Raw genomic sequence first — 22,923 nt, 5'->3', positions numbered from 1 at the left:
AGAACACCAACTGAAACCATAACGAGGAGCATCTTATAGACACATACATTTGTCTCAAATGTGTAATTTTTTCTATGGCCTACACCTGGGTGCAGTGGTCCGTGGGCATGTGTGTGCCCGGATCTGCCCATCGCCATCATCCGTGAACAAAAAGCTGGCTGGCTGAACTCATACCCAGTTACAGCCTCAGAACTCTGGTCATCGGCCCAGCTTCTAGTGCTGAACTCTGCTGTGAAACTCAAGGCTGGCCTGATTCCCCCAATTCCTCTTCTATCTTAATAATTCCCTTTCTGACGTTAAAGTTCAGTAATTAACCAAGATAGATTTTGTCTTCGGTATCAGTATCGACCTTAATACATTTGAGGCCATTTGGACTGGCTTAAAATTCTGACCTCCCAAACCAACCAGAAACAAAAACATCAAAAAACTATCCAGAGAACGGAGTCTCACTAGTCCGTCACTTCCACCCTTACCCAACTGCTGCCTCCCGTTATGGTGGCCTGGAGAACATTCCCAGAGGCGTGAGCATCCTCTATGGGGCTGCTGCCCTGCCCCAGCACACAGGTACTTTAACTGGCCCCTTACCCACGTACACCGCCCCTCCACGAAGTATTTGCAGATGACTTTGCCTTTCTTGTCAGACTGCTGGTGAGGCTTGTCATGGTCACTTCTCCGGTAGCTCCCACCACCATCCTGTTAGGGACACAGAGTGTGAGCGTAAAGGAGGCTGAGAAGGAGGGGTTGGGGGGTGGGGGACGGCGACGCAGACTGGGAGAGACGGGGTCTGAGGGACTGACAGGAAGAGAAGCTGGCCAGCAGGGACGAGCACTCCCTCGACAGAAGCGTCTTCATGGAAGAGGAGCAGTGACCAGCAGGTCACGTCCAACACCAAGGCGGAGCGGGGTCTGAGCCCGTGGCATGGAGCACCTGCACTCAGACGGGAAAAGCTCTTGCACCTGGTACAACACCACTCACCCCTGCGGGAACGTCCCCCAGAGGCAGTGTGCACACCTTCCTGTAAAACCACCAGGCTCGCCGGACGGGTCATCAGCAATGTGGCCCCCTGCCCCCCGTGAGATGAATAGTACTCATCAGTCAGCGGGGAACAGTTGTTGGAAGCAGGACAGGATCGGCCTCAGAGGCCGACTCATCAGAGACCAAAAAAAAAAAAAAAATCCAAGAAGGGGCTTTGGCTAAACACACTAGATCCGGGTGAAGGGTCAACTCACGCCCATGTCCTCGTCATAGAAATCGTCGTCATCGTTCATTCCGCCCTTGTTCATTCCTCCTCGGCTGCCACCTCGACCACGACCCCGGCCCATCCCTTTCCCTCGACCTCGGGAACCCCGGCCACGGCCTCGACTTAAGCCTGCAGAGGACAGAGATGGCATTCACCGACTGCTTCTCTCCAGGACCCAAATCCAGCAGCCGCCGGAAGGTGCCCCTCGGGTCGGCGCCACCTGGGCCCCTGCCCACCTCGTCCTCGGCCATCCTTGGACCGGCGGTACTGGTTCAGCTCCTTGGAGTACTCGTCATAGTCCTCCTCTCCCATCGGCTCCTCACTTTCTGCATACTGGATTCCCAGAAGGAGAGAAGGCAAATGTCATGCGGGGACCAATTAGCCCTGTCCCTAACTGTACTCTCTGCCCACACACTCCTTTTGGTTCATGCAGGTCAACAGGAGACTCAGATGGGCAGGTGAGCGACCCGGGGCCACAGCCACAGCGGGGGTGGGGGGGTTCTAATGCTCTCCATCGCGGTCTTCCCTCCTAAGGACTCTCAGTTCCTGGGGCAAACCCACCAGGGGGCCTCCTACACAAGGGACAGCTGTGCGGCTGTAACAAAGAGCAGGCTCACTGGGGACTGGCACGGAAAGGTCTCAGGCGGGGACAGACGATGAAAGTGGAAGTTGTACGCGTGCGCATGTGTATGTGGGGGGCGTGCATAAGCAAGCACCCGACTGCAAAGGCCTAAAACTTTTCTAGAAGACACTTGGGAAACTTGTGTCTGGGAATGGGAGATGTCTTCATAGCTTTGGTACCTTCTCAATTTGGAACCGTATGATTTCCTTTATCCAAAATAAGAAACAAACGTCGAAACACACAACCTTGGCGTGAAACACTCTCCTTTCGCCACAGTCACAGTCTTACAGGCTCTCCCCACCAGCCCTCCCACCTTCCCCCGGGGGCTGGAGGAAAGCTTACTTCCATCTCCTCTTCATAGAAATCTTCTTCGTCCTCTGGGTGGTCTCCCACGGAGCCTCTGCCCCTTCCGCGGCTGCCTCTGCCCATGCCTCGGCCTCGAGACCCTCCGCGGCTGCCTCGACCCCGGTACCCCCTGCCACGGCCTCGGCTGCCTGCGGGAGGATTCAGTTGGTGAGTGCCCCGAGTGGGAGCAGATGCCGCCAGCAAGAGAGAGCCCGTTTTCTGACCGAGGTCAGTCATCTCCTCCTCGAGTCTTCCTAGCAGCTCAAGGCAGCTGGTCCTATCGCCCCCCTGACTTTCCCACATGCCCTCAGTGGGGGGCCTCAGGCCTCAGCATCCTGGGTGCGCGCCTGCCACACTGTCACAGGGGCACCTGTCCAATGAGAGCTGCACTCACCGTCCAGTACTGTGGCCCAAGGCACACATGGCTACGGAGCCCCTGAAACATAACCAGACTAAGACATGCTGTAAGGGGGGACCACACATTGTATATACAGCACTTTGTTGAAAAAGAAAAAGAGAGGGGGCGCCTAGGTGGCTCAGTGGGTTAAAGCCTCTGCCTTCAGCTCAGGTCATGATCCCAGGATCAAGCCCTGCGTCAGGCTCTCTGCTCAGCGAGGAGCCTGCTTTCCTTCCTCTCTCTGCCTGCCTCTCTGTCTCCTTGTGATCTATCAAATAAATAAATAAAATCTTAAAAAAAAAGAACAAGAAAAAGAGAGGGCGCCTGGCTGGCTCCATCATCAGTTATGCATCTGCCTTCAGCTCAGGTCATGATCCCAGGGTCCTGGGATCCAGCTCTATATCAGGCTCCCTGTTCAGTGGGAAGCCTGCTTCTCCCTCCTCTTAAGCACGCGTGCTCTCTCTCTCTCTTTTTTCTGTCAAATAAATAAAATCTTTAAAAAAGCGAAAAGAAAAAAAGAGGCAGCTCTTTCTGCCCACAGGTCCTGGCCCCGTCCTTTAATAAAACCACCTCTTTGCAATAACAACAAAAAAGACAACAAAGAGTGAGAAAATATGAAATACCACATCTGTTTGGCTAATGTGTTAAAATAAGATTTTGAATGTATTAGACATATAAAATATACTGTTAAAATTAACGTTTCCTTTTACTTTTTCAATTTTTTACCCCTTTTTACATGTTTAACTTAACTACTAGAAAATTCTAAATTATGTGGAGACTTGCATTAAGTTTTCTATTGAACTCTGGTCTAGAATCTCCCCAAAGAACAGGGCTTGTCCAGGGAGGTGTCCAGGAAAGACTGCCCAAGAAAGATTAAAGGAACAGCCACTCGACAATGAGCGGGACCTTAGGCGGGGCTAAGAACCGCTGAGCTAGAAGATCCTGTGAGCCCTCCTCCCTCGTGGGTTGCAAAACCTTGAGGGCAGGAGATGGTTCTAAGAGGCCCTCTCCCGCCATCCTCCTAACTGCCACAGGTTCAAAGTTCAGAGGTGTGGCAGTTCCACCTAGCAGTGCGAAAGGAGTTGGGAAGCTGGGGGAGGAGGCTGGGGCAGCCAGCTATCAGTTATCCTCTCAGCACTGCATGACACCCGTCTCTCCTCCCACACGCCAGGCCTGGCCGAACAGGTCCAACCTGCTCCACCATGCATTGCCCCAGCACCCCCACCCCATCTGCTCCCACGCCCCGCAATGGCCACAGGGCCTCACCTCGGCCCCGGCTGCTGCCTTCCTTGGAGCGCCGGTATTGGTTCAGTTCTTTGGTGAAGTCGTCATAGTCCTCCTTGCCCAGGTCCTCCTCCTCGTCGCCCTCGTACTCCCCGTACTGCTCGTTCTCGTAGTCCTCGTACAGGCCATAGCCTTTGCTGTCCAGCTTGGAGTAGGCCTTCTTGGGCAGGGATGTGCTGTGCGACGGGGGGTACTGCTGGTGGGACTGACGGGGAGAGGGGGTGAGCCGGCCCCAGGGCCCTGAGTCCAAACTGCCAAGGTCCCCGCTGTCCCCTAAACTGACCCATCTGTCTGGGTATTTCTGCCACGGGCAAGACCTGGCTCCCAGCCACTTGGGGGGCACTAGGTCCCACCTGAATGAGAGCTGGGCATTGGACCCACATGTTTCTGTGCTTCAGAAAAGGCCATGGCTTGTAAGAAAATAGACATGCATAGACATCACGATAAGAACTGGCAAGGGAAGAGAAGGAGGTATTTCCTAAGGATATAGAGCAATCTTATTTGGGGAGGAGGCCTAGTAGGCAACAGGGGCGTCTTTTTTTTTTCTTTTAAAGTAATCTCTATACCCAACATGGGGCTCGAACTTAATCCTGAGATCAAGAGTTCCATGCTCCGGGGTGCCTGGGTGGCTCAGTCAGTTAAGTGTCTGCCTTTGGCTCAGGTCGTGATCTCAGGGTCCGAGGACGCAGCCCCGCAACCGTTCCCTGCCCAGCAGGGAACCTGCTTCTCCTTCTCCCTCTGCCCCCTCCCTCCTCATGCTTGAGCTCGCTCTCTCTGATAAATAAATAAAAAAAAAAAAAAAAAAAAAAAAAGTTGCATGCACCACCAACTGAGGAAGCCAGGCCCTCCAAAAGGGGTGCTTCTTGGTCAAAATTTTCTTGGGGCAGGGGCACCCGGGTGGCTCAGTGGGTTAAAGCCTCTGCCTTCAGCTCAGGTCATGATCACAGGGTCCTGGGATCCAGCCCCGCATCGGGCTCTCTGCCTGCTTCCTCCTCTCTCTCTCTCTCTCTCTGACTGCCTCTCTGCCTACCTGTGATCTCTGTGTGTCAAATAAATAAATAAAATCTTTAAAAAAATTTTTTTTTTCTTGGGGCCTTAGAATTCAAGTAATGACCTACTTGGCACCCAAACTAGAAAGCCATTCTGAATGATGCTTTCCAAACTGTGCTAGTGCCAAGCGATACGGATGAAGTTAGATACGCAGACACACACGCAGACACACACACAGACACACACACACAAAGGAAAGGCACCAAGACCACCTTCAGTAGGTAAATGGATAAAACCAGCTGTGGTCCGTCCACAGTGGAGGATTATTCGGCAGTTAAAAGAAACAAGCCCATGAGCCATGGGGCTATGAAAAGACCTGGGCAAACCATGAACCCATACTGGTAAGTAAGAGAAACTGGTCTGAAGAAATTAAATGCTGTGACAAGTCTGGCTATCTAACATTCTGGAAAAAGCAAAACCACAGAGACAGAAAAAGGTTGCTGGTTGCTTAGAGGCTCAGGGAGGAGAGGGGAGATAAAGCACAGGGGATTTTTAGAGAATTGAAACTCTTATATGATCATCTATACAAATGCATAATGTCAAGCCTTTGTCAAAAACTGAAGAACTGGGGCACCTGGGTGGCTCAGTGGGTTGAGCCTCTGCCTTTGGCTCGGGTCATGATCTCAGGGTCCTAGGATCGAGCCCCGCATTGGGCTCTCTGCTCAGCAGGGAGCCTGCTTTCTCCTCTCTCTCTCTCTGCTTGCCTCTCTACCTACTTGTGATCTCTGTCAAATAAATAAAATCTTTAAAAAAAAAAAAATAAAAAAACACAAAAAAACTGAAGAACTGCAAAACACAGAGAGGAAACCTTAATGTAAGCTGCAGGCTCTGATTCCTAACAACACGTGGCAACTGTCTCAGCAATTACAACAAAGGTACCACACTAACAGAGCAGAAACCAGCTGGGGTGGGTAGGGCACTATCCACTCAGGGTTCTAGAAACCTGAAACTGCTCTTCGGGTGCGTGGGTGGCTCAGTAGGTTAAGCACCAGACCCTTGCTTTCAGCTCAGGTCATTGTCTCAGGGTTGTGGGATCAAGACCCCACTGGGCTCCACAGGGAGTCTGAATGAGGGACTCTCTCTCAATTTAAGTTGGAAAAAAAGAAACAAAACTATTCTTAAAAAAAAAAAAAAAAAAGGGGGATTAATTTCTAAAACTCCACACTCATTACGAAGAAAACGAGAAAATACAAAACATAGATATGCAGACACTGGTGACTACGTTAGCAGACCTTAAAAACACCTCAACCCCAGGGTGCCTAGCCGGCCCAGTTGGCAGCACATGACACTTTTGATCTCGGGGTTATGAGATCAAGCCCCACAATGGATATAGAGGGGACTTAAAATCTTAAAAAAAAAAAAAAAAAAAAAAAAAACACGCCTCAGGGGTGCCTGGGTGGCTCAGTGGGTTAAAGCCTCTGCCTTCGGCTCAGGTCAGGTCCTGGGATTGAGACCCGCATCAGGCTCTCTGCTTGGCAGAGAGCCTGCGTCCCCCCCCCTCTCTGCCTCTCTGCCTACTTGTGATCTCTCTCACTGTGTCAAATAAATAAATAAAATTAAAAACAAACAAACAAACAAAAAACGCCTCAGCCCCTAGTTATCAATCAAAGCTGTGCTGTGCCCTGCATTCCTTGTCTTGGTCAGGTTTAATGTCTGAGTCCCTGTTAGCAGATCAAGGTCAACGACAGCACTGTACAGTAATCACCTGTTAGGATGGACAATGGGATACTTAGGGTATGTTTTAGAGCTACTAGCTTTAAAAGCATTTTTCATGAAAACTTGAAAAACTATGTTGATTTCTCTTCTCAGAGATTTTGCTGGGGTGGGGGCAAACAGCCCACAAACCAAATACTTCAACCGCGTGTCTAAGTTCAGGGTTACGACAGCATAAACGTCTGACTTCTGCCTCCGCAGCATTTGAGATAATTTACTCCTGTAAAACCATTCCATTCTCTAGCTGATTTTCCAGGAAAGGTCATTTCTGAATAGGGGCAGACAGCCATACCAGGGATAAACCAGCAGGTTTCTTGGGACGGGGACATCCTCAGTCCCGCCCGGGTCATGGGAGGAAGGGTCTTAAGAGCGTGGCCAATGGAAATCGGCCACTGCCTGGGCTCCAACCCCTGCTCCTGAGCTATAGGGCTGGGACCTGGCTGGTTTCCTAGCTCTGTTTCCTCACCTGTACAGTGGGGATAAAAACAGGATGTCATCTTGCAGGCTTAAAATCCATATAAAGTGCTGTGCAAGAGTGCTTGGCACACAGCAAATGCTCAGCAAACACAGGCCTGACCCCACTCCCAGCTCCGCGGGGCCCCCGAGCAGCAGTTACTCACCGGCGCGTACGGAGGACTGTACTCTCGGTACTTGCGGTGCCCCTTCTCGCTAGGACTGAAATCCGAGTCATCTGAGAAGTCCGAGAAGTCATCGCTGGAAGAAGCGTGGCGCTGTGGTGACAGGGGAAGTGAGCTCAGTGACTGCCGCGGGCTGGCCCGCTGGCAGAGTCAGCCTGGGGACAAACCCTGCTCGAATGTGCCGAAGGGCTCTGCGCTCTAGAGAAACGCCTCACCTGGGGGCATTGAGTGGCAGTAGAGCGTGAGCTACCAACTCTTTAAGGGGAAAAAAAAAGCTCTTTATCTAATTTGGGGAAGGAATAAATGACACTATTAAGAGTGGCCTCTGGCCTATGAGACCAGCGTGGCCCGGGGGCTCTCAGGCCAGGCCCCGTGCCATGTAGCCTGGCCCCAGCGTGCCCTCCTGGACCTACTTTGTGCTTGGATTTCCTCCTCTTCTTCGACCTCCTCTTCTCCTTCTCCCGCTCTTTCTTCCGCTTCCGCTTCAGTCTCCTGTGCGACTTCTCCTCATCTGAGTCGCTATGGTGCTTCTCCCCCTTTTCCTTCCGGCTCCTCTCAGGCCCTCCGGAGGTGTCCTGGGTCTCCTCGGCCCCATCATCTTCCAATTCACCTTCTTCCAACTCACCATCTTCCCTATAAACCAACCCCAAAGAAATATGAACCCAGGGTGAACCCAGGGTGTGAGAGGAGATGTCCACAGGCCCCAGGCTGCCCGCCGCTGACAGGCACACGGAGCCTGGCTGCTGCGAGGGAGGCCTTCCTCAGGAGGACATAAGGGCCACTGCCTCTCGTCCCAGCCCGCACCCTCCCCCCTCAAAAAAGGGCTGCGTCCGCTTTCATATCACCTGGCTGGGGGTGGGGGGAGGGAGCAACACATCGGAACTTAAAAGTACTGACACTGAGACCAGCACAACTCTAAGCCACGATTTCTCAAAGTGCTCCAAAGGACTAGGGTTCTAAGAAGAAAGGTGACAAGGTTCCGTGGTCAAATGAGGCGAGGAAAGTCCCATCCTGGGGCTTCACAGTGCTTAATGCTCTAACAGAAGTTCCCAGATGTTTTACCATCAAGAAACCTGTAAAACCCTGTGTTCAAGCATTTCCAAAGCTTACTCGCCACAGAGGCTGCTTATCTCAGGGGACACGGACCAGCCACGGTCCCCAAGTGCCGGGGTGCATGGTGGCCTGAGGTCACTGGTAAGCCCTGGGAGCTGAGGCCCAGTGGAGACAGGGCCGTGACTCTGAACCAGGTGCGGCCCCCACGCTCCAGGGTCCTACCCATGGTCAGGCCTGGACTGCGCCTGAGGATGTGAAATGTATTTTACCAAAGCCCCATAAAGAAGTGCGAGTGATCAGCTCTGGTTTCAAGTCTGAGCCACACCCTTAGCTGTACAGCTCTATGCTGTGGAGTGGGGGGCAACCAAGCAGCTGGGGAAGGGGTAAGGGAAGGGTCCCAGACCCCTCCTGAGGTCCTCTCCTAACAGCTGTGAGAGTACCCACAGAAGGGGTCCCCCCACCCCACGGCTCTGAACCCAGGGATCCCTTCTGGCTCCCCTTCCTACAGATTTCCCAATTTTGTCACTTCCCCCCTGTGACCCGCATCCCTACCCTAGTACTTGAAAAAATAAGAGCACTCTCCAGACACTGCCAACAGGACATTCTAAATGTCTAACTATCTGCAGGATGGGGTGAAGGTGTGGGGATACATTGGGTTAAGGAGAAAAGCAACTGGAAAAAGAATCCAGTTTTTAGCCAAACCCACGGACACATTCTCGTACACAAGTACAGGAATTGGTTGAAAAAAAAAATAAATTAAGTTTTCAAATCTTTTAAAACCTCCCAGAGTTCCTGCTGTATGACCAGGGAAGGGTATGTGTGAGAATATGAAAGATCCTTCCTTCTCTATTAATTAAGACCGCAAATGAAGATGGAGAGAACATAAATAGTGGCGTAACGAATCTGGGACCCAAATGGCTACCCACAACGGAACGAATCCAGGCAGCAAAGACCTCACTGCTCAGACGAGACTGGGGCCAGTGTGAGAACAAGCCCACCACGTGAGTGGGCGCCCAGTACCCCTGCAGGGGGCACACTGAAGAAACACCACACTGGTGATTCTCCCAGAAGCCCTCGCGCCATCCCCTCTGTCCAGATGTCAAGGATGCAGACAAGAGGAGGCTCTCTTTATTCTCATTCCCAATTCAACAGGGTCGGGTCAGCTTATAACCCAAGTGGTCCCAAACTCACAGATACCCCAGCAGAGGTCAAGGGCAGCTCCCACAGACACAGTGCAGGACACAAAATTTGCTCTGATGTTTCAAAGGAAAACAAGACAGGAAGGTGACCAATGGATGCATCGCGTGGCTTCCTTGCAAACCGCCAAGTTGGGGGGTGGGGAGTCAGCCCCAAGGGAAGATGTGGAGCAAAGCTGGGAGGAGCCAGCATTCCTCACAAGTGAGGCACCTTCTGGCAGGGGCTTGGGTGCAGCCTACGGAACAGGGTGTGGGACAGAGCTGCCTGGGCTGCAGTGGCCTTGCCCTTAGTCAAAGTACGACCAACTGGGGAAACTGGTTTCTGTGAGCCAGCCAGCCAGAGGGAGTGGCTGTTAAAGGGCAGCCTGGCACACTCCCCGCTGCCTAGAGCTGTGGACACCCCGGGGAGGGTGGTATTATTACTGGAGCAAACATGATGCATGTTCCTGCTGGAACACCGTGGGCAGGCCCAGTCGCCACACCCCAGGAGAAAACACAGGGAGATGTGGCCAGACCACACATACGGACATTACAGAGCAGAGGAAGGCCCAGAGACAAACCAGAAACATAGGCAGACCTTCCATGAAAAAAAAGCTAAAAAGAGCATCACTCTTGACAATAGTCTGGACAGGAAAAAGGGCAGAGGGACATGGTGAAAATTACCCAGAAGCCCAGGGCAAGCAGGGGTGAAGGGAACACGGGAAGACAAGAATGGCCCCCAGAAGCCCTGGTTCCAGAAAACAAGGTTCCAATAGCAAGACCCCTTCAACCCTCTTGTTTCCAGAAAGGAGGATTTCAAAGGGAGAGGAGGTGAAGGGACTTGTCAGAAGCAGACAGCCCAGACACTCCCTCACCCCCGCCCACTCGGGGGGAGGACACCAGGACAGGGCAGAGAAAGGTCCTGCCCAAAATCAGTGGGGGCCACCGCCCCTGTCCTCCTGCCACACACCAGCCTGCTGGACAGCGCAGGCCAGTCTCTAACACCTGGGGAAAGGACACAAAGACCATTCAAGCAACTCCAAAGCCTTGATGGTGGCCAAGGATGATCCCAGAAGGCGGCCTTTTCATTCCAAAGCACTTCCCAAAGCAGGGAAGGACAGCACTCAAATCCGCCCTATGAAGACCCTGGGCCAAGGAGCGAGTCTCTTCATTCCAACACCTCCGGGACACCTGGGCTCAGTGACAATCTAGCACACAACTGTTTATAAAATGGGGGTGAATACTCAGAACTTTGTTTCCTGAGACGGACCTGGGAGAAACTGAGAAATACACAGTATAAAAACCAACAGGTGGTGACTTACGAAGGGAAACGGGAGACTGGAGGGGACAGAGACGGGGACACTCCAGTGACCAGTGTGCATTCTCGGCACCATCCGGCCATGCTGTGCTCTCAAGCTTCTCAGAGCCCTGGGCTGACCTCTGGTCACCCGCAGGGTCACCCCTATGCTACCACGGGAAACTCACAACTCGCCGCCCAATGTCCTGCATGAATACGGGATCTGTTTCAAGAGGAGAAAGAGGACAAAAAAAGACAAGACGACCAAACCCGCTGGGACCGGGGCAGAAATCCTGGGGGGCACAGACACACCCTGCACGAAAGCAGTCTCCACAAACAGCAGCCTGGCTTCAGTGGTGCCACTTCCCAGACAGCCAGCAAAACCCATGTCAGAGTGGGATTAAACACCGAGGGAGCGCGCCTAATAGAGTGTGACATAATCCCTCAAGAAAAGTGGGGGAAGCCCCGTCGCGCTAATCATTTCAATCTAGACCTGCCAAACCCTCTTGAGACCAGCATGCAGGAGAAAGCCTGCGGCGTCAGCCGGAGCCGGGACGACCTTATTCCCAGAGCCTGGACTGGCAACTTCCCAGCATGGCTGCCCTGGGGTTGGCCTGCCAGGGCCATTAGGGACGGGAAGCCAACCAAGCCGGGGGACTGCCTTGGAACCGGCACCCAGGAGGGAATGGGCAGAGGCCAACGACTTGCCGAGGGTCAGAGCAGTCTCGTGCCTCCTGGACCAAAGCTTCCAGGGCATTTAAATTTCCATTCACAGAGCTGGTGACAGCCAGCTCCTCCTCTCGGGTCAAAGACCAGATCTGGACGCCCATTCTAAGGACTGCCCATTTGGCCACTCCACGGGGCACGTTAGAGTGCTGAATTCATCATACACCATGGGCTTGGCCAAAACAGACCTGGGTAAAGAAACCTCAGGATTCAAAGTAGGCGGGCCCTAGCCACCAGCCTACAGATTCGGGCACGGGGCTCTGTCCTGCCAGCTGAGTGACAACCAGCTCTGCTTGTTCCCTTAGCAGCGCACGATTAACTTAGCCTTGGTTTTCCCATCTGTGGAATGGGATAACTGTGGTACCTACAAGGATTTTTCGGGTTAAATGAAATAACACGGGTAAAGCCCTTGACACGAGAAAAGTACCAACTACCAAATGAAAAGCAGCTACTGATTTCAAGAACCAGCTACCATGAGCGTGCCTCTGCATGGATAACCCTGAACTGGCCCAGATGCTCACGGGAAAGCGTCCCCCCCCCCACCTTGGGGGCCACCGCTAACTGCTGGCCAGCTAGTCCCCACTTCACTTGGCCCCACCGCGCATGCACAATCATCTCCCGACAAATCCCGCTGCTGAAACTGACAAACCAACATCTTCCTCAGCTCTGATCTAGCTGGAAAGAGAAAGTAACCAAGTGGCTGACCCTAAAGTATCCAAGTGGCCCCCTAAAAAAAAGGGCACCTGGGTGGCTCAGTGGGTTAAGCCTCTGCCTTCAGCTCGGGTCAAGGTCTTGGGGTCCTGGAATCGAGTCCCACATCAGGCTCTCTGCTCAGTGGGGAGCCTGCTTCTCCCTCTCTCTCTCTGCCTGCTTGTAATCGCTCTCCCTCCCTCTCTCTCTCTGTCAAATAAATAAATAAATAAAATATTAAAAAAACAAAAACAAAAACAAACGAAGCTGCCCAACATGGAAATTCTCTAGACAAGAGATCTGGATGGAAGCTGCGAGGCGCCCGGGTTTGTGGCTCAATCTGGTTTACGAAATAAAATGGGGGAGGGGAGTGCGCCCCCCCCCCCCAAAAAAAAGAAAAGAAAAGAAAAGAAAAGGTGGAAACTCATGGGAACAGTGGCTGTTACCTGAAGATCATGAGAGCCCTTGACAAGAGACGGCTAGGTTAATGTGAAGGTCAGGGTTATGATCATTAACTGCCCAAGCGCTCAACAAATTGCCTGGGTAGGCTCTGAATGACCTATTAACTAGGGACAAAATTATAAAATTACAAGGAGGCTCTGCCTCTTCAAATGTCTAACAACAGGCCTAAACGCAGAAGTCCCCAAAGTCCCCAAATTGACGTGTGGGGTAGTTGTTTACTAGGAAGGAGTGAAGGCAAAGAGCCTTTCCCTCCACTGACAAGGAGGTGGGACAGCCCCAGGGGTGGGGAGGAACCTCACTGAGGGATTTTCAGAGGCAGGAAATTCTTGAAATAAGCCTCTGGGTCTTGCACATGTTTTTCAGTGTCCTTACTACCTAGGTTCATCAACCAGAAATCGAGAACAAATGGGCTGTGTCTCCGTTTCCCTCAACATTCTCAGGTGGGGTCGCAGGAGACTGTGACATCACACCATGGTAACATGGTAACATGCCCACATCACAGACACCACCTCACCAGAGCAGACAAGCACAAACCAAGCAGGGGAGAAGAGAAGCCTGACAACCACCAGCACCCCGAGTCCCCCACTTCAACAACGTGAGTGGAAGAGCCTGCCCGGGGTTGGGATTCAGCCAGGAACACACCTACCGCCATAACCGAGAAATGTGAACCAGGTCTGGGTATTTCAGATACTGAGTAATTACTGTTAATCTTGTTAGAGAGAATCACGGTTTTGTGGTTCTATTTTTAAAAAGATCTTTAAGCTAGAAATATGCGCTGAAGACTCTGCAGGTGGGATGAGGTGAAATCTGGGATCTGCTTTAAAATACCCAGGGCAGATGGAGGATGTAGGGAGACGAAGCAGAACCGGCAAAATGTACATAACTGTTGAAACTGGGTGGGTGATGGTCCTTCTCTCATGAAAATGCCAGAAAACTTCCACAGTAAGTTATAAAAAAAAAAAAAAGAAAGACAGACAAACAATGGCCTGGGTGGGGACCACCTCAGCAAGGTGCGGAGAGGTTGTCAAGGAAAGCAGAGAGCTAGAGTCTGGGGTCAGGGAAAAGGGGGTGGGGGGAGGCTTCTTCATTCCTCATCAAGTCCTTACCTCTTGCCCTGATTTCCACAATGACAAAACCTGCCTGAATACATGAGGGTCTTAGACACCAAAAGCAGTAGGAAGTATTCATTACAAACATTCTGTATTAGCAACCTCCAAGCCAGGTCCCATACTACTGAGCTCCCGTCTACTTGTCTCACACCAAGGCTTAGTAACAAACCTACATGGGTCGTGGGTCCTCAGCATGCCCTTTTACAGAGAGGCTGGAAGAGAAGAAATCTGCCTGTAGGGTCAAGACAGGAAGAAACAAAACTGGACCAAGTCCTGGGCTCTCCGGCTCCAGGCCCAACTCAGAACCTCTACCTTTGAGATAATTAGAAATTATCTGAAAGAGAATTAATTCAACGGGCCAACCGACAAAATTTCTGCCCTGAAATTCGTAACTAGGCTGGCAAAAATAAGACTGATGCACAGAAAATGGATTAAATGAAACAGTATCCCAAGAAAGGCCAAAATGAAATATTAAGACTGGACGGGGTCCTTAGTAGTGGGGGGGGGGGGGGGGGGGGGGGGGGTTTCAACTGCAAAGTGAGAGGCGCCCAGGTGGCTCGGTTGGGCAGCTGCCCTCTGCCCGGGTCACGACCCCGGGATTGAGCCCTGGGTCAGGCTCCCTGTACAGCAGGGAGTCTGCTTCTCCCTCTCCCTCTCTCATGTAAATAAAGACTATATTTTATAAATAAATAAATAAATAAACCTGCCAAGTGAAGGCAAAGACAGAACCTCTGAAACAGATGAATCCTCACGGGAAAAATTCCCTGAGACCATGTGACTCAAGTGCTTAGCACTACCCTGGCCCAGAATAAGTCTTTAGGAGGAAAAACTATTAGGAGAAAAACCTCTATTTTCCCTCTATTAGGAGGAAAAACTGTTATGTGAAGACACGAGGCAAATACAGTCCTTCCAACATCAAATACAGGTAACTGAGACATTCAGAACTCTGACCAAAGCCTTTGGATAGTTCAGGGAATGAGGACACAGAAAGGTCCAAGGAATCCTAGCCAAAACCCAAGTAAAGGGGCTTCTCTCCAGAAGGACAGAAAGCAAGGGGAATCCCAGAGAAGGAAATTCCCGAATCATCCAACACCAGAAGGAATGCTTCATCCCAAAGGGTGCAGCGTCGTACTAGGGTCAGTCCAAGCACACAAACTCTTTTGGAGCATTTCTGCAGAGCTTCAAACCCATTGAGAAAAAACCTGGCCTGCCGGAGGAGTCTTACGGAACCAAGGGGCATTTCCTTTGCCTGAGCGGCTCCACTCCACTCCCACTCTTAACACGGCTCCTGTTCCTGATAAAGATCTCTCTCTGATCCAAGTTCCTCCTGTCAGATAAATCTCTGAAACTGGCTTCTCGGCAACAGTTTCCTTTTTTCTTTTTTTAAGATTTTATTTATTTATTTGACAGAGACACAGTGAGAGAGGGAACACAAGTAGGGGGAGTGGGAGGAGAAGCAGGCTCCCCGCTGAGCAGGGATGATGGAGGGCTCCATCCCAGGACCCTGGGATCATGACCTGAGCTGAAGGCAGATACTTAAATGACTGAGCCACCAAAGCTCCCCACAACAGTTTCCTAATCACCTTCTCACACCAGCCATACTTTAGACTGCTTACAGCTGGAAAGATGCTGGTTCTCATCCAAAGAGGCCTGATTTTTTTTTTAAAGGAGGTCTGATTTCTATTATTCCCGAAAGGAAAATCAAATCACTGAACTAGGGAACCAAGACTCTTCTTGTCTGTAACTTTTTCTGGAGAAATGTTTGGTTCCACTCAACGTACGTTCAACTAAGACAAAGGATGTATTTTCAACTCAAAAGAAGCTGGGCCTCGGATGACTAAGATTCTGTGTTCACACACCGCTCAAGAGCTGAAGGAGAACTGCAATTACCCATACGCAATGCTTTGTGAACTTCCAGGCAACTGTGGGCTCCCGGAGGGCACAGCAGAGGCTGGCAGTCACCTGACTTTCCAAGGGCGCAGCACAGGGCCAGGCTCAGACTGGCTGGGCCCCTGTGATGTATTCCACACAAACGCAGCAGCAACCTCAGCACTGCACACCCTCGTGGCCAGCTGCATCAACACGGACACTGGACAGTAACCTGGATCACCGTAAAACTCTAAGGAGGTGATGGAGGTCTTGTCTTTAATGGAAAACTCATTTGCTGTGTTTCTTGAGGGCCCCAAGAGGCCAGAGGGGGACAAAAGCCTACACGTCAAAGTGACCAGCCGTCAAGCACTTCCCAGGGAGGGGGCCCACCTCTGTTGCCAAGAAGCTAAGGTCCCTGGGGCTGCTCTGGTGTGCCCCGCAATGGCAGGGAGGGCCTGGAATCCCAAGGAAACCTAAACCCTCGTGTCTGTTAGGAAAATGAGGAGAGCAATAACCCAAGCCACCTGCAAAGGACATCGAGCCAATGTCACTCAAGTCTGCCCCGGCTCCCCGGGGTCGGGCCCTAAGAGGGATGTGTCAGCTGTGATCGGCTTCCACACTAGCTTCAAGAAGTTTCCGGCTACTTCTAATAAATGAAAATCCCTTAATTTTAAGATTCGGAAGGCCAGGCTCGGGGCCTCTATGGGCAGTGGAAGGAGTGGAACACAGGGCAGACAGAGCTACAGGGTCATGGAGGGACAACACAACTCTCTCTCTCTAAGGCATGCTTTTTTGTTTGTTTGTTTTTAAATAACTTAAAGTAAGCTCTACACCCAAGGTGGGGTTCGAACTGACCACCCCAAGAGCAAGAGATGCATGCTCTACTGACTGGGCCAGCAAGTCGGGACCAACTTTAAAGGAGAACCTGTATTCCCTGCATGCCTTCCCACCACCTCCGCCACCACGACAGGAATCACGGCAGCTGCTGGGTAGGTAGTAGGTGCATCACAGCAGAGGGTGGGAGCAGCCTTCTCTTTAAAGGGCCGAAGAGTACATACTGTAGGCTTTGAGGGCCACAAAGTCTCTGTCCCAACAACTCAACACTGCTGTTCAACACAAAGGCAACCACAGACCTTATAAATCAATGGGCGTGGCTATGTTCCAATAAAACTTTACTCCGAATTAGAAAAAAAAAAAAAAAAGCCAGGTGGGCAGGCTTTGATGGGAGAGCCACATTCTCTCCACCCCTGTCCTATCAGAAGTGACTTTTAAACTTTGACCTTGACCCGCATCTCCTCCTTTACATTCCTCTCAAACTAGTCTTCAGAATGTTTCAGGGTTTAAAACTCCACCGCATTCTGCTTTTTTCGATCCTCTCTCATTTCTTTGTGTTTCAAATGCAGGAGACAAATCAATACATGGGACTTTGTAACCTACTAATGACTGCACACCGCAGTTTGAAAATGTCAGCTCCAAGACGCATTTGGGTAGAGAGCTGGGGTCTGGGTACAGGCTGCCCAGGGTTCTAATTCTTACTCTGTCTCCACACCCCTTAGCTCTGTGACCTTGGACAAGTGACTTCATTTCTGTTTCCAATTCTCATTCTCAGCGTAGGGCTGAGGCTGAGCTATCACACTGGAAGCACTTTGAAGGTCCCTGGCAGGTCATCCCTGCCCTTCTTATGACAAGAGACCCTGTCACATCTTTGGGAAGACTAAGTCAATGACTCACGAGTATCACATCCACGCTGTCTACCGCTCCCTATCACCTCTCTTCCAGAAGGGGACCGACCCCAGCTTAGAGGAAACAAATGGAAACCCATGCCCTTCTAGGCTTTATGCTTCCGGAGTTCATGGCTTCCGGGACCACTCGACAAGGACGACAGGGACAAGGGAATCTGGTGCTCAGCGAACTGGTGGATCAGCCTGTGACCCAGCCACTCAGCCTCACCCTGCAGTTCATTTTTAAGGCACTTTCTTCTCAGGTGGGTACTGAGAGCTGCCACAGGGGCAGCAAACCCTTGACCCTGACCGTGGCCAGAAGTTGCAGGCGTCAGACACGGGAAGGAAATCCGAGGCCTGCTACAGGCAGTAACAACCTTTGCCCAAATCTAAATAAAGTCCGCAGGAGAGAAGAGCACGCTGCACACTCTGAAAACTTTTCTGCTCCAAGAAAAGCACGGGACAAGCCTGACTGCTGAATGAACAAAACCTTGACTGACTCAGCCCAATTACGGAGGGGCAGGGGAATTGTGGAGCTGGGACAGGCCTTGCTGCCTTCTGGAGACTCTAAAGAGCGATGGTCAAGGACTAAGATTAAGGGGATGAGACCAGTGAGCAGTGGGTTAGGTGCTACAGCCCTGTGCGCTCAGCTCTCAGGAAGCCTACCACAGTCGGAGCACAAGTACGGATCCTAACTGCCAAAAACGAACACGGGAAGGTCATCAGCATAAAGCTCAAGATACCAGGCTGTTCCAGCATCTGTAATAAGGGCGCTGAGAAAGCAAGACATGCTTTAAGATGGTTTCCACAAAGTTTCCACCCCGATCTGCTCCCTGCAATGAAATAAACTGGCCAGAAACCTGAGCTGGAAGAACCGACTTCCCTCAAAAACACAGATGTTAGGCTTGCTTCTGTTTACACACCAGACAATAAATTCTCAGGTGTTTTTTTTTTTTTTCCTTTAGTAGGGACAGCAAAAAGCTAATGAAACCAAGATTCGCTGAATGCCAGGCATTGTGCGGGTGTCCATGTATGCCCACTTGACTGCAGTGACCCTGAGAAACGGCCGTTATCCTTAGTGCCCACTGTAGGGAGAGCCAGGCCTGAACACAACCTTATCTGTCTCCAAAGGCCACACTGTTCCTTCCTATCCTATTGCCACCTCCCGCGTTCAGATGTCACCACTTGCCTTACAAATAGGAGCTGAGTCACCAATTCACACAGATATGAATGCAGCAAAATAAGTAAATAAAATACACACGGAGGGAAAAAAAAAGTACGAGACAGATTCTCTATTCTGAGCAATTTCGCCAAGAGACACAAACTACGCTCCCAGCAAATGTCCTGTACTGGAATAAAAAATTATTCCAACAGCAGGATGTGACTGGGTTTACATGAACTGAGGGCGGGCCCGTGTCTTCGTTTTGTCATCAACTGATTGAGGCAGAAATGTGAAAATTGCCCACGTAGGCTCCTACCATTGCTAAGAAACCCTGCACCCTTTTTCCAGGACCGCTGTCTTCGGCAACCATCAGAGCAAAATCACTGCATCGCAAAGATGTGGCTGATAAATTTGGAAAGCCCAATCCGGGAAAGTCTCGCTCCCCGCCAACAGTCACGGTTTTACTTTGGACTTAACCAAATGAACTTTAGAGGCCCACCCAAACAGGCAGCTTTTTCACTCTTTCCAGTTGGTTTTAATCATGAAACCAGCCTCAAATCATTGATTCTGACAAGACTCCCATTACCAATGAGCAGACGGCTCCTGCAGAGGCTTGAATCAACTTCCTAAATGCCAACTACCAGGAACCCCAGAAATCAGCCTTTTGTCTCCCACTGTGGCAGAAGCTTTGTTGCCAAGGTACAGGCAAGAACCTTGCTCGCTTAGAAACGCAGCCACTCACTCACTGTTTGCCCTGACTCTGTCACTCAACTTCTACCCCAGGGTCAGAACCCCCTGTTCTGGTACTAGACAATTTCGTCCACAGGGACCAAAACCTAGAGCTTTCCACAGAGGTGGGAAATTAGTAATTTTCACCAGGCAAGTATTTGCCGTAACTGGACCTGGCTTCTAGAAGATGGTTCTAGGGACTTAAAAGCCACAAAAACCTAGCGGAGGGGAACAGCAAATAAGGCCACCCTGAGACATCCATCCCTCCCCTACTGGGGCAGGGGAAAGATCTAAGACAAAGGAGCAGAAGTGGAGGCATTATTTAAGGATAAACTACTAAGTCAGCCCAATACGGAATTGTCTACATTCAACTGGATGGAAACAAACTCAGAGTCAACCATTCAGCTCTAATGGGCCAGGTAGGCCAATGGCTGGGAAAGCCTTCATTTCCACAGGTGCAGAAGTTCCCCCTTGGGATCAACCTTCCTGGCCAAGCAAAAGCCACAGGGTTGTCCTTCTAGAATAGCTCACTATACTTAAAAATCTTGACTTGTCAAGAATCAAAAACTTTACCTTCCAAGCAAATAGAAACCCAATCTGGAAGATAGAGGACAGTCTGTGAATCAGAAAGCCCTGTTGGGGGGGGGAAATCCTCATTCTCTTTTGAAGAACAAATTTGAGGAGTAAAAAATGAAGGGGTTTTAGGACCAGAATATCCCTGTTTTCAGGGTCACAATTGGTTGTATTTCTACCAGGATATTTTAATTTGCTTTCCCATTAAGCTTCTCCCCAGAGAATATAACAATTTTAAAGATTTCAAGTGTCTAAGAGGTGCTGTTAAATCAGGGATTCTGAGTGACACCCTTTTTTTTTCTCTTTCTTTGCAACATCCATTAATTTGAATTTTAACTAGTACTGGTACATCAGTTTAGGGGGAAAAAAAAGGCAGTACTGTGACATTTCAAAAACAAAGACTATCGAAGTACAGTTTGACATAATTACTGGGGCTTCTTGGTTTTCAGGAGAGGAGAGTCCTTTGAAAACGGAAAAAAAACAATAAACCCTTGTGTTGATATGCCTGAGTACTCTCTAAATGTTTGGGATAATACTTTTAAGTTCAATGAATGACTGCTAAAATTTTCACTTACAAAAGAAGTAAAGTTAAACAAGCATCCTCCGACAACTTAGTCGCCCTCGAAACTTGGAAGGTTCCTCTGTTAGCATCCAGTTTCTGCACTTGGCTCCTGGAGGAGGAATTTCACCAAGGAGGGAAAACTTCAGATAAATGCAGTCCGTTTTCAGCTGACCCTGTGCACTTGATCGTGTGTTCAGTTTGTGCTTCAGACATTATTTTTTTTTGCAGGATACTGTACTGTGTGGACACTTCTTCCTCCCACAACTTGTTTTACATACCTAAGATCACCACTTCATAGCAGTTAGGTTGTGAGGATATGGAGAGAAAAGAATAAAACCAGTGGCCCCACTTAATTGCAGTTTACGGTTCCTCATCCCAACGTAAGTGAACTTTTTTTTTTCTCCTAAGAATGGGGGAAAAAAAAAGGAAACAGGATCTTTCGGAGGGGAAAACTGGGCTGTGTGTTAATAAAAAGTTTTCACTACCAAAGTACATCAGGGACCCAAAGTGGGCAAGATGGAAAATGGAACTTCAACGTGTTTTGTTTTTTAACGGAAGAACTTATGCTTGTAAAACACATCAGAAGTAGTATTTGGTTCTGCAAGTCATTTCTGTTGCTGTTTTTATCTTGTATGTGTTGGTGGGGGGGGCAGGGGGCTGGAGGAAGTGTTCTCTCCACCATGACTGGGCGTGTTTGCATCAACTTTTCACGGTCAGGCATGTGCTTTCGAACAAAGGAACAGTGGAGACAGAGAGAGGAGATTGGGGCTTGACACGCGTTACAGATTTGGTGCTTAAACAGTACTTACAAATGACTTGCTTAATTTAAACGTCCATCACCATAAGAGACATTGGAGTAAAAGGAGCAAATTGGATCTACTTGAACCACAATCTTTTTTGGGGGGGGGGGGAGTGGGAGGGAGGGAGGACCTTAACTCGAATGCAAGTATCATAAACCAAATTTAGTTAACCTCATCTCCTACAAATGGACCTGAAGTATCCACTTTCTTCAAAGATGAAGGCTGGAGACAAAGCAATGGACAGAAATGGAGAGAGGGATTCCAAGAGCTTGAAAACATGGGCCTTTTACGTAAGTTTTTGTCACGTTACAGTAACGCTTTTTTTTTCCTTTGAGAAAACTGTGTACGACAAATTAAAAAAACTAAAGATCAAAAGGATGTGCAAGTCTTAAAGGGTTCAACTGGGTTTAGAATCCTGATTTGAACATATAAATTCACTCAAGCATCACTTTGGTCTAAAGGCAGGAGGAAGGCAGGCAGGAAAGGGACAAAAAGAGGGAGATAATTGAATTACTCAATAAAAGAGGCTACTTACCATCCCAACCCATTGTAAGACATACACTTCTGACATAAGAGAACTCCTTAGAGGTCGAATAAAGCGTGTAAGCACCTTTGAGTAATGCACCTGCCCCCAAGAGAGGGCCCGGAAGCCCAACGTGGGCTTAGCGCACAGACCTTTGCTAATCTGTTTATTTCCTTGAACTGGAAGCAGGCTGCGATGGGCTGCGATTCCCAGGACGATACATTTAATTAGAACAAAACAGAAAACAAAAAAAAAAATTTTTGTAAAAGCTCACCAAACTGCTGCACTTGTGTCTCTGAATGTGGGTGGCATTTCTTTTAAAAGGCAAAGTATGGTCTGTGAAGGAGAAAGGGAAAAGGGGAGGTGGAAGTGGGGAGAAGGGGCCGTGGTACCTGGCAAGGAAGCCCTAGCTGAGACCCCTATCTAGGGGAAGATCCTGAAAGCGATTCCCCAGCCCCGGCTGCTGTGGGGCAGCCATCTGTCCAGCGCGATCTCTTCCCCTCCCCACCCCCACTCCTCCTCAGACTGCCTTTCCTGCCGGTGGAAAACCTCCTTCCATTTCCAAATCCACTCTCTAGACACCTCTTCCCCTACCCCACCAGGAAAGGGAGGGCAAACCCTGCGCCCCAAACCCCTGGAGCAAGGGAGACCGAGGCCCCAATCTTGCCCTGAAATGCGCCGGGCTGGCGCCTTTATCACCTTCCAGAACAGGGCGTGGGGCAAACCCATTTCGCACTTAATAAAGGGGAAGGGGGGGCGCTCCCTTTCACCCCCTGCCAAAGCACAAAAAACCCTCGTTTTCTCTCCCGGAAGGGATGGCGCCCCATTTTAGCCCGAAAGAGGAGGGAACCCCATGAGAAAGAAGAGACCAACTTCCTCTCCCCTCCAAGGCAGGGAAACCAGACCTCCATCCCCCCCACCAACCCCGCCAAAAACGCAGCACCTACCTACGAAAAACGAGAGGACCCCTGCCTTTAAGAAAAACACAGGGAAGGGGCTTCTCCCCCAAAGAGAGCAGGGGCTTCCATCAAGGGGGCTTGAGATCCGGCCTCCCCACCAATTTTGCTCTCTAGGGTAGAGCTAGGAAACACCTCCCGCCAAAAAGTGCGAGTGCCCCCACCCAAAGCACCCCCCCAAAAGGATGGAGAGAAAACTGAACGAACCCCCACTTTCTGCCTAAGAA

The 22,923-nt window shown here is 50.3% G+C and overlaps 1 protein-coding gene across 7 annotated transcripts in view; it reads right to left on the bottom strand.

Annotated features, from left to right (window-relative positions):
* The window catches only part of ZC3H4 (zinc finger CCCH-type containing 4), a 41,829-nt gene that overhangs the window by 17,658 nt on the left and 1,248 nt on the right, over nucleotides 1-22,923 (bottom strand). For 4 of the 7 annotated variants that reach the window (XM_059382522.1, XM_059382528.1, XM_059382523.1 and 1 more), the window contains 7 exons: nucleotides 7,703-7,922; nucleotides 7,272-7,382; nucleotides 3,871-4,093; nucleotides 2,205-2,356; nucleotides 1,477-1,573; nucleotides 1,230-1,369; nucleotides 586-693 (listed from right to left, as the gene is read on the bottom strand). In XM_059382522.1, the coding sequence (XP_059238505.1) occupies nucleotides 586-693; nucleotides 1,230-1,369; nucleotides 1,477-1,573; nucleotides 2,205-2,356; nucleotides 3,871-4,093; nucleotides 7,272-7,382; nucleotides 7,703-7,922 (1,051 nt within the window). Of the gene's footprint in view, nucleotides 1-585; nucleotides 694-1,229; nucleotides 1,370-1,476; nucleotides 1,574-2,204; nucleotides 2,357-3,870; nucleotides 4,094-7,271; nucleotides 7,383-7,702; nucleotides 7,923-21,752; nucleotides 21,791-22,014; nucleotides 22,077-22,923 lie in introns of those variants that run through there. The other 3 variants (XM_059382525.1, XM_059382524.1, XM_059382526.1) reach the window with 2 other exon arrangements.

This window comes from Mustela nigripes, chromosome 17 (genome assembly GCF_022355385.1).
Source record: "Mustela nigripes isolate SB6536 chromosome 17, MUSNIG.SB6536, whole genome shotgun sequence".
Lineage (NCBI taxonomy): Eukaryota > Metazoa > Chordata > Mammalia > Carnivora > Mustelidae > Mustela > Mustela nigripes.
The sequence above is the reverse complement of the archived record's forward strand: the minus strand, read 5'-3'. Positions and strand labels throughout refer to the sequence as shown.